A 12,324-nucleotide genomic window follows, 5' to 3' on the forward strand; every position below is an offset into this window, starting at 1 on the left:
CAGCAGAAGAGGAGCACTCCATTACCAGACAGAAAGAAACAATTGTCTGTCTTCCCCACTGTTACAAACAACATCATTCACCTGAAGGAAACAAACAGTAAATGAAAAAGAGCTCTCAGCTCTTCAAGTATTAAACACCTTAATAAAAAGACATCCTGTACATTGGCAAGTCATTGCTTTTGTACATGGATCACATTTCAAATAATTATATTTAAAGCTGTAGCTCATTAGAAATTTGAACTGCAGCTGGAATAAAGGACCAAGTCCAAATTATATCTGATTTGCTCCTCTGCTCTTCACAAGAAAATACAAGTAAATACAATCTTATTCATGAGAAGTTGATATTCAAAATATTTTGTTTGGACACAGTCCCTAAAAGCTATGAACATATTAAGAGTTGAAGAACTCAATACATTATAACATGTCCCAATCTATTACCATCACAAAATACCCTTCTGCAGCACTTTAATTTACTAATGTAATCTTTAACATTTTTACCATAGCAAAAAAAATTATGCTTTTACATTAACAACTTAGCATATAAAACTGAATCCAATAGCTTAATGTGAATGAGCAATGTATTTTTATTCTTATATAGCCTTACATCAATTATTGCATCACTGGACTGTACAGCAAATGAATGACAACTGTTGAAACAACAAGTTGTACTTATATTAACCTTTAGCATGATTCTTCACTTAAGTAAATCAATTCAGCATGTAAATGGAAATAAACAGGTGGAAAAAGTGAAATGAAAAAAATCACTGTTTTAAACTTCAATGCCTTCAAGTTCTTTGAGGGTCCTGCCTCTCAACACATCTCCAGCAGGCATCCAGCAAAACTGAAACTTGGGATGAATTAGATTAGGGGTATCTGGAGGTGATTACATTCATTCATATGTTCATCACCCAATGGCAGTGTGAACTGTGTTGTGAAGTACTGAATTTTGTATTCCTTTGCTGTAACAATAATGGTTCTCTGGCTTCTGAACCCTGTGCTAGTGTCTTGTCTTTGGCTTCACCTTAGTTCTTCCTCATTCTCATTGTCTTTTGTAGTCATATAACCTGTTTAAACTGAGTGTGATGTAAGCAGTTTGCAATTATTGCTCCCACTACCATCTTCCACACCTCCTACAGCATCAAAATGGCCTCCATAACTTTAGAAATCAGCTGCTTCCTGAGCACCCCTGATCCATTTACTGAAGCCTGACATTGGGAGGCATGAAGAACATTGATTTCAGGCCAGCAATATGCATTGGGCATATATCTGTCGTGTTTTAGTGCCATCCATGTTTGCATACACCATAGTAGTGGTATGTTCCTTGATCTTCTTTCCACCATTAAACATCAAAGAGTGGCCTAGCAAAAAAATGGTGAAATAATCTAGTTTCATCTGTGGAAATAATGTCTTTTTGTTGGATCTCATTCAGTTCATGGGTGAGATCATTTTGCAACCAATGATCTGTCATTGCTGTCATCCTCCCCACTTAATTGTTGGCCTGGTCTTGAATCAAACCTGCCAACTGTCTCTGAAGGTGAACTCCTTGTGGTCTAGCTTCCATACCATACTTTGAACTGAGTTGGACTTGGGTACTCTTCCTGCTTGGGCTAGCTTGAACCACATCAGAAGAGCTTCAGAAAAGGGTTATTAAATATTTTCAAGGCTGAGCTAGATTATGTGAAACAGGCTCAAGGAGCAAATGGCCTACTCCTGCCTTTCATTCAAGTGTTTATATGATCCACATCATGGTAAAGTAAAACTGCTTCTGAATTGAGAAAAACTTGATTTGGAAAAGATTAAAATAAAATGCTATTACAAGTATGAGAAATTTTCACAAAAACATTTATAACTTATATCTGTCAGCTGTAGTTCAGTTGGTATCACTCTCACCTATAAGTCAGAATGCATATCCCTCCAGGGATTTGAGCACAAGAAACTTGGCTAACACTCCAAATATGCATTGAAGAACAGGGACTTCTTCTCAGTGTGCTGAACAACATTTATCTCTTAATAAACATTATAAAACAAATATGTGATCAGCATCAAATTGTGGATTAAGGGACCTTGCTTTGTATAAACCACCTGCTGTGTTTCCTGCATTAGAACAGTGTATGCACTTCACTAATCCTTCATGGGATGTAAAATGTTTGCACATTGTGAGGTGCTACATAAATGCAAGTACTCATTCTTTAAGTGTGTTAGATAATTAATACAAGAACTTAATTGTTATCTCTCTGGAATATATCCTAAAACAACATTAAATTTGTCTTCGATAGGTTAAGCAAATTGCAATATGTATACTTTTCATTTGAAGTGAAAGCTCCTACTTCATCCCAAAGATTTTTATTTCAATGTTGGTTGGGTGGGATAAGTGAAGAAAAGATTAATATCACTTACCAATAGAGAACTGAAGAACAGATGCTGTTGTTGTATTAAGCATAACAGTGGTCTACAAGAAAAACACAGCAAGGGAATTACAAAATAACATATCTTGATTTAAACTGCTGAAAAAAATTGAATTAGAATGCTCTTTGGCTGATGTCACATCAAATGGAACCATTATATCCGCTGGAAGAAGCTAAGCTTTCAAAGTGGAATATGGCGCTTTGTGGTGTCAACATCGAGCTAATTAAAGAAGTCCTTTGTATGAATCAGAACTCCAACTCAAACCATTAGAATTGTACTTAAGACTGAAGGTGAACCTGTAACAAATTTCAAATGGGGGATGTAGGAATCATAAAAAGGGATGCAGTCCCTGTGGTCTACTCTACCGTCCAGATCCTGTTTTCAGAACTTTTCATCTTTTCTTTACCTCAAACCCAAATTTTTCAACTTTCTGTCAAATCTGGGATTGATCCAATTCCTTCAACCAAGCCAGTAAGTACTTTACAAGGTAACAATTATTTCTGAGATTCAAGCTCAAAGTGTACTATGCTCACTTTGATATTTCTTTATCGTATAATCCAAGTCTCTCCTGGAAAATTGCTGATTGATCATTAGGATTACAGTCATTAAATTTACTTTTCAGTTGAAAAATCCTCGTTAAAAACACTAGTTATAAACAAAGTCAAAAGGAGAGTTTAAATATTTAAAGAAGAAATTAATGCAGCAGCATTTGTAGAAATAGTTACTGAATGTTGAAATATCATTCGCAAAGGAGATTGACTTATTGCTGACAGCTGGGAACATGAACTGTGTATAACTGAAAAATTAAGCCAGGCATTAATAGTCAATTAGTTAGCAATGTGTATCTATGATGCTTTTCATCCATCCACTCCAAAGGCTGTGCAAGCGTTTCACTTATCATTTGAAATAGATACCATTCACCAGATAAATTGGATGACTCACAATCCAGATTGTACTGAAATGCTGATGACTGATTGATCATCAATATTCTGCATGCTGTTGTTTTGTTCTGTAATAGCTGTACTATGGGAACAGTGAGGGAAATTTTGTGCACAAAATCCTGTGTCCATTCATAATTTGATTGCAGCTGCCCAAGCCCATCTAACTTGATATAGTCAACAGCTGTTGGAGAGAGGAGATCTTTAACGATGAGCAAGCTTGAGCATTTGAGCATGGTTTCAACCTTGTGCAGAGTGACCTTACAGTTCTGTAAGACAAGATCAGAGTCTTAACATGGCTCTAGCTAACTTAACAGGAGGAAAAAGACTGATGAGTTTTGAGCAACTCATTAGAGGCACAATACTGTGGGATTAGAAAAAGACATTTCTCTCTTTATAACACATCTTATTACTCCACAAATGGACATTATAAACCACTGGAGTTCTCAATTTTGACTTTTGCTACTTTCCTTTGCTGTCTTTTTTTTTACCTTTTTCTCATCTCTCCTCCTAAAGTCATTGGGTTTGATTTTTCCCTTTGGAACGGTTTCAGTGCTGGTCAAGAGGTGGGTTGGGACTTCACCAAACCACCTAGAACATATCCCAGTTTCAAGGGCTGAGGATCTTTTCATGTTCAAAAAATGGATCTACTCAGTCTCTGGTATGAGTGTGTTGTCTTATGAAGCAAAGTTACATTGAATGGGCTTGTTTTCACTGTAGTCTAAAAGAATGAGGAGCAATCTGAATGAAATATATAAAATCCTGAATGGTCATGACAAATTGCATATAGAAAGGATGTTTCCTGTTGTGGATGAGTTCACAAATAGGGTTCACTGTTTTAAGGGTCACCCTCTTAGGCCAAAGCTGAGGGGACTTTTTTCTCTTATTGAGGGTTATGCAATTTTGGAATTCCCTACCTCAAAACGCAGTGTCCTTGAATATTTTGAGAGTAGATAAGATTTTAATTAGTGTCAGGAATCAGACATTATCGAGAGTAGGTTGGAATGTGTAATTTGAAATGCAAACAGATCAGTCATGGTCTTACTGAATGACAGAGCAGGGTCAAGGGATCGAATGGCAATAGTTCTGCTCCTAATTTATATCATAGAACCATCATAGATTCCTTACTGTGTGGAAGCAGGCCATTCAGCCCATCAAATTCACACCAACCCTCCAAAGAGCAACCCACCCAGACCAATCCCCAACTCTATCTATGTAACCCTGTAATCCCATGGTTAATCCACCTAGCCTGCATATTCCTGGATACCGTGGGGCAATTTAGTATGGCCATTCCACCTAACCTGCATGTCTTTGGACTGGATGAGGAAACCAGAGACCCAGAGAAAACCCACACAGACACAGGGAGAATGTGCAAACTCCACACATTCCTTCAGCCAGCATTCTTGCTGCTGGTCAGGAAGTCCTGGCCACAAGGAGGAAGCAGCAAGATCAGGCACCTAGAGATTTTGGAGAGGCTGTTACTGACAGTGGGAGTTCAAGCTGCAATTGTGGAGCCTGAAGAGAGAGAGAGAGAGAGATGTTCCCATTACAAGGTTCTCTGTCTTATACACTACCATAAGTGGGGTTGCTGCCTCCCCCAATGGGGGAGGGTTATCCTTCAGTTGGCAGGCCCAGGATGAAGTGACGGTGGCCTTACCCCATTTCCCAGGATTCTCATTGGTATTGTTTATTTCATCTCAGAAATCAGCAGTAAATCAAAAATAGGAGTTGCAGTATTTCTAGCCTCCAACTGGTGCTGAACATTATAAAGGTCATTGATGAAGCAGTTGAAGATGGTTGGGCCTAGGACATTATCCAGAGGAACTCCTGTAGAGATTTCCTGGGGTGGTGACAACTGGTCTCCAACAACCACAACTACCTTCCTTTGTGCCAGGTAGGAATCCAATCAATGGAGAGGTTTGCCTTCTGAATTCCATCGATTCCAGCTTTGCAAGGGCTCCTTAATGCCACATTTGATCAAACGCTGGCTTGATATCAAGGGCAGTCATTCTCACCTCACCTCTGTACCTCTTCTATTGCATTTTTCTGTCTTTGTTTTGCCCAAGTATAATGAGTTCAGGAGCTGAAGATATTGGCAGGACCCAAACTGAGTGTCAGTGAACAGGTTACCACTGAGCAATTGCGATTTAATAGCACTGTTAATGATCCTTTCCAGCACATTGCTGATAATTGAGGGCAGACTGATGGATTGGGAATTAGCCAGTTTGGATTTGTCCTGCTTTTGGCAGACAGGGTATATATGAACAATTTTGGATATTGCTGGATTAGTACCAGTACTGAAGCTGGACCAGAACAGCTTGACTAGAGAGGTTCTGGAGCACAAATCAACACTGCTATTGCTGGAATATTATCAGGGCCCAAAGCCTTCAGCTGTTTCTTAATATCACCTGAAATGAATCAAATTGGCTGAAGACTGACATCTATGAAATGGATCAACCATTTTGACATTTTTGCTAAAGATTGATGAAAATACTTCAGCCTTGTCTTTTACAATGATATGTCAGGCTCCTTTACCATTGAAAAAGAGGGATCACAGCCTCCTCCTCCTTCTGGTTGTTTTATCGTCCACTATCATTGGAGTTTGCATGTGACAAGACTACAGAACTTAGATCTGATCAACTAGTTGCAAGTTCACTTAGCTCTGTTATTGCATGCTGTTTCCTTTTTTGGCATGCAAGTTGTCTTGTTGACACGTCATCTATAGGTATGTCTGGGGTTGCTTCTGGCATTCTCTCCTGCACTCTTCATTGAACCAAGGGCAATTCCCCCAGCTTGATGCTAATGATTGCATAGGGAATATACCAGGTCATGAGGTTCTAGATCACAGTTAAATACAATTCTGTTGCTAATGACCCAAAATGCTTCAGGTTTGCCCAGTTTTGAGTTGCTGGTTCTATCCAAATTTTGACATCTGTTTTCATATCACATGTTGAAGTACTTTAAGACATTTGAAAGAAAAGTGTCAACTTGCATACCAAAACAGTCAGTCCTTTCAGTACAGAATACTCCATCTCATATTCAATTAAACATATGAATGACTGACCATTATTCCTGCTTTGAAAAATAAACTGAAATTTGTTTTATTTAAAGGAATTGCCCTTCCCATTTAGTCCTTCCTGCGTACATCAGATGGTACAGAGTTTCCTCAGAATCAGCCACAGAGTATGGCAATGTAAAGACCTCCTTGGTCTGTAGATACAGCCAAGATATGGAGGCACACAGTTAGTAATTTATTAATGAGCCCCCATAATCAAGAGCTGACCAGAACTATGTACATTATTTTGTATAAAAATGAAAATATGAGCTATTTTCTTTAAAAAGCAGCTTAAATCATATGATTTTACAATCTTATTTCAATCTTTCCTGTGATTATTCTATGTGGCTGTCACTTTACTAAAGACATTTGAAAGGAGACTTCAACTACCTCTTCTCCAAGAATTGACAAAGCTCTTTATTCAAGAAAGGGTTAAAGTACAGATCTTTTGAGGTAGAATCGGATTACTGGTAATCTAAATGGACCTGTCCTGACTGTAAATAGTCTGGGATCCAAACATTGAATTAAAAACTAGAAAAATCAGATCTTATCTATAAATTTTAAGTATGATTCACACATTCATGACTATCATTTTGGTGAATCCAGAGATCAATCCTGTTTTTATTTGTATAATTTGCTACTAATAATGGAGGTATTTTAATACCGCACTGAATGTTTTCTACCAGACAACAAAGCAGGTTAGTTAGAATCTCAAACATGATAATATTTTGAGGAATAAATAACATTTTCAGTCTGTTCATTGTGCAAACATTGTCTTAGTGAAGATGAGACAATGATTTTCTTTATGTTTGTCACGATGACCAGAAATAGCCAAGGGAGAATGGATTAATGATTTGCAGTTATACAGCATTTCTGTGGATATTTTACCAATCGCCCGTATCTTCTTTTTATTCTTTCCTGGGACGTGGAGATGGAAAGGTGTCAACCCTTGGGTCTGGAGTCAGACGTAGGTCAGATCAGGTAGGGATAGCAAATTTACTTCCTTGAAGCACATTAGTGAAGCAGATGGGTTTTTATGACAATCAGCAATGGTTGTCTGGTGACCATTACAATGGTTGAAGCTTTCAAATCCAGATTTGTTAACTAAATTTAAATCCCATTCAGTTGCAATGATGGGATTCAAACCCATATCTCCAGAGCTGGATTCTGGATTACAGTGCAGTGACATTACCACTACAACTTCATCTGGCCATTTGATGGAATGGTAAAACAATCTGTGGAAATGTGACAGGCAATCACATCATGGCGAAATCATTAAAGTGAGATTGACAGGCCTAATTTCAAGTTATCTTGGACCTTCTGGTTGGGTTACACTCTGCCTTGCAGGGCCAGTTCTGGACTCTGAATGGACCAGAATGGAGTTCCAGCCAATGAGTGTAAATTAATACTTGAGAAATATGCACACAGTTAATGACATCTCCTTTCACAATAAAAGCATCATTTTATGTCATAGTTAATTGCAGAAAGTATAAATCAATCAGCTATAATTCCATAAAGTAAACTCTTCACATTTAAAAGCAATTTACCAGTTCTCGTGGACCATATGGCTCGCAGAATGTAATCGCATTGCCATGCATAATGATACCACACTGATTCCCTACCACGCAGTGGCTGCATTCAAACCTTAAAGAAATCAGACAAAGCAAGAATACTTTAATTCATACAGGCAAGAGGATTACATTGACCTTAAATGATTAAAGACAAAGTGAAAGAAATAATTTGCATTTAGGTAGCACCTTTCATATCCTCAGAACTTGACAGCCAATTAATTGCTTTTGAACCACAGACATTGATTACAGGCAAATGTGACAGTCTGATGCATTCAAGAAGATCCCACAATCAGCAAATGATCAAACAACCACATAAACTGTTTCTGCTGACTTTGGTTAAGAGAAATATAATGCTGTGGGATTACTTTAAATGCAACTGAGGAGACTGTGAGGGCTTTGGTTTAACATCTTGTTTGAAAATGGCACTTTTGACAATGAAGCAGTCTTATAATTACTGCCAAATGGTGTCATTCCTGGATTGTGGGCTCAAGTGTGCATTGGGACTAAAAGCCATTAACTTCAAACTCTGGCTTAGCAGACTGCCAACTAAATCAACTACAGGAAGTAAAAACAGTACAGAATCAAAACTTTGTTTAAAAACCCTACAAAATGCTGAATCCTTAACATTAAAAAAACTTGCTCAAATCATGGATGCAGTGGTTTAAGAACGTGGTTCATCCCACCTTCACAAGAGTAATTAGGGATAGGCAATACATGCTGGTCTCAACATCCGTAACCCCCCCAAACATGTTTTAAAAAATGAAGATAGATGGGGAAAGCCAGATTCCTACCGAACAATTCAATCAGAAAGAACATTTCTGAGCAAGTGTTATACTTGAAACATTAACTGTCTTTCTCTTCAGATATTCACTAACCTCTTGTATGCTTCCAATATTTTCTATTTCCTGTATTTGGAATTTTACACCTTATCTTTTTCAGCTAGGAGGAGTGTCACTGAAGGACAAGTTAAAAGCATGTTTTAAAATGAAGTAACATCCACATTAGAGACACGGGGTTTATTAATAAGGGGACAAATGTTTTATCAGAAACTCTATCAATGTTAAGCAGGAAGCTACCATATTAAGGAGTTGATTTGTGAGGTAAGATGGTTGGCTGAAAAGGCATTTATGCACAAATTCGTGATTGATGCATCATTATATGTGGCTACAAATATTTATTCCTATCTGAGTTCAAATAGAAACTGTGACTAAATTGATATAAAAAATGTTGAACTTTTTATCCTCAGTAAACAGAACAGCTGTGGTGGTGTGAACATCCAGGCATCATAATGGAATTCTAAGAGAACTAATTGTGATCATCTCCAGAATTGTGCAGATGTAATATTTTAAGGAGTCAAATATATTCTACCTACCATTACAATTTGAGGACTGAGATGTCACCAACTGTTTTCTGCTCTTCTTCTGTTGAAAGTCACTCCCCATTTGGGAATACTTGAATTGTTCAGAATAGAACTCAGTCAATCTGAACAAGCCATGCCAATCTCACTGCGCAACTGTTATGTACTATATGATCAGACTAAGAAACTACACCCCTTCATCATTAATCCTACAATATTTGCTGATACGGCTTGCTAGGATTTATCTGAACAAGGGCCGTGAGTCCAAATGAACTTTAGGGTTCAAGAAGACAGGTCACTATTGTCTTCCCAAGAGCAATTAGGGATGGTGAATAAAGGCTGACCCAGCCAATAACATGCACATCCTTGGAATTAATAAAATTAGGTCCTCAAGTATTTGATCTATTGGGCTCAAACAATTAAATAATGTTCACATGTCCACATTTTGAGATAAATGATCTATTACAGAATGACTAAATATTCTGATATAAGGAACATTCTTTAGAAGCAGGTTTCTCAATGGCATTTTTTTGTAACCCATTAACATTTCACACGAGCAGCCAAATCTCTCTCCAGGATAGGACTAACAAGGAAGTAAAGGGAGAGGGAAAAAGAAGCAAAGCAGAGAAACAGAAGAAGTGGAGAATAGAGAGAGAAAAAATTAAGAAAAAAAAGACAATATACTCAAGGAGAAAATATGAGAGGCATTTTGTGTTTCAGCTAGAAGTAAAACGTTAGGAGAATTCCAAATGTGGCTGTTTCAGTTTTATGCGAGATGAGCCTTGAGCAAATGTAGGTTCAAAAATACTGAAGAATGAAAAATGATATTTCTCCATAGTTTGCTTCTATGTATGCTTACCCCTGCAAAGGCTGCACACACTTCTGTGAATCTGAAGATCTTGGCAATTGCATTAAGGATGAAAACCTTCACTTGTGCATGGAGTGAGAGCATCTTCTGTCCACTTTGTGCAATCATTGGTGACATTTAGCATCAGGTTTTTTTTGCGTTCTTGTAAAATGCAGGCATTACTGGCTCAGTCAACATTTATTGCCCATTCCTAAGTTCCCTTCAGCTAAGTGGCTTTCTATGCCACATCAGATGGCAATTAAGAGTCAACCACATTGCTGTCAGTCTAGATTTGCATGTAGAGCTGACCAGATAGGATAAGAAATTTTGTTCCCTCAAGGGCATTAGTGAACCAGATGGACTTTCACAACAATCAGTGGTGATTATCATGGTCACCATCACTGAGACTATTGCAGATTTATTAATTGAATTCAAATTCCACCAGCTGTCATGGCGGGATTCAAACCAAAGTATTAACCTGGGCCCTTGGATTACTAATCCAGTTAGATTTCTGTCCTGTTTCCTGGAACTTCCGTCTAATACCTGTTCATATTGCTAACTTCTGCCGTTGCTTTAAAAGCTTCATTTAAAACTAACTTTTCATCTGTGTGTTTGGTTGTTTCTTTTGTTTGGCATCTGCTCCACATCTGTGAAGTAGCTAGAGGATGCATATTGCAGTAAGGTCACTATATAAATGGAAGGTAAGGAGTTGGCACACACAGAACAAACCTGACAATTTCTGATTTCAATATTTTAGTTGGCTGAGTGCCCACTAGCATTCACAACAGATGGACTCTGCTTCGTAACAAGTGTCAAAATAATGATATTGATAATAAGACCTTCGGTTCCCCTCCAAATTACTGAAATTAAGCACTTACCAGATGTCTGGATTCAGTTCCAGTTGTGGATATGAATCAAAGTCATCCCGCAGAATCACACTTGCACTGTGGATTTCAGCTAAGAAATGAAATTAAGTATTATTAATAAACAATCTATCATGAAGTAATTTGTTCTGAAAAAAGAAAATCTGAGCTTGTCTGACAATGTCTGAAGAACTCCTTCAATTTTTTTTATTAAGAGAAAACATGATTTATCATCATACAATTTATATTAAGTGCAATGCTCTGGAGAGTTAGCCTTGCCTCTGTTTGGCCTCTATTCAAAGCCAGTTCTTTCAAGGACAGGATGCATGCAAATCTTAGCAATTGAGGTTTGTACATTTTTCATCGCCATGGCAGCATTAGTTTGTTTTTGTTTTATTTCTTTAAAATCTAAATGAATGCTAGTAGTAACTCCAAAGCATATTGCCACATGGGTGTTGAAAATGACTAAGGTCCATTAAAATTTGCAGTGTGCCAAGGGATGTAGGTTATATTTTAGCATATTATTATACACTGCTGCAAGCCCTCATTAGCATCCAATTGTGCTGTTTAGTCCCTCCCCTGATGCCTGTAAAACATTTATTGAGCATGGTACTGCTTATAGTCTCTTAAGAGTTACCAGAATACCATGCTTGTGATTATTTATTTACAAGTCTTCATACTCAACATAATTATATCAACAAAGTTTTACTTAAGCAATGTAATAGTTTTAAAGATCGGTCTATCCTTTAAACATAAATACTTAAACATAAGCTGAGAGTTGCTTCTATGCATTTACTAGAGTTCAAACAGGCAGGGAAGTTAGTGTCGAAAAGAAATCGCTTTGGGATTCAAATAATCAAATCAATGAAATAATTAATAATGTCTTGTTAATTATTTATATCCAGGCAATGTTATTTTTTGAATATTTGTGATTTTATTGTTCATGAATGCAAAGTGTGTTGGTGTTGTTATCTGGAACCTTCCCAGTTCTAATATTAAGTGTTTCATGGTACAATATTGCTAGATGTAGATTTAAACTTCCTTGACTTTGCAACAACAATCTGCTTTGTTTCATTCTCAGAAAAGTATCCTCTCAATGTGATATTTTTTCTACTTCCCCCACCAAACCATCTGTTCAAGTGTAGTTGCTAATTCAGCGCCTCATCTGGTGAAGCATTTTTGAGCTGTGAGATCAGATAAATATCAAAGAATTGTTTTAAAAATGAATTTTCTTTTCATTTTGCTTACGTATATGATATCACTATTCTTGATTGGGAATGTTCTATG

The 12,324-nt window shown here is 37.3% G+C and overlaps 1 protein-coding gene across 1 annotated transcript in view; it reads right to left on the reverse strand.

The window, feature by feature from the left end:
• Positions 1 to 12,324, reverse strand: part of LOC140466901 (reelin-like) — a 371,462-nt gene that overhangs the window by 218,306 nt on the left and 140,832 nt on the right. The window contains exons 6-8 of the mRNA XM_072562696.1: positions 11,053 to 11,131; positions 7,947 to 8,043; positions 2,398 to 2,449 (exon numbers count right to left, since the gene is read on the reverse strand). Coding sequence (XP_072418797.1) covers positions 2,398 to 2,449; positions 7,947 to 8,043; positions 11,053 to 11,131 — 228 coding nt within the window. The remainder of the gene's footprint in view (positions 1 to 2,397; positions 2,450 to 7,946; positions 8,044 to 11,052; positions 11,132 to 12,324) is intronic.

This window comes from Chiloscyllium punctatum, chromosome 44 (assembly GCF_047496795.1).
Source record: "Chiloscyllium punctatum isolate Juve2018m chromosome 44, sChiPun1.3, whole genome shotgun sequence".
Classification (NCBI taxonomy): Eukaryota; Metazoa; Chordata; class Chondrichthyes; order Orectolobiformes; family Hemiscylliidae; genus Chiloscyllium; species Chiloscyllium punctatum.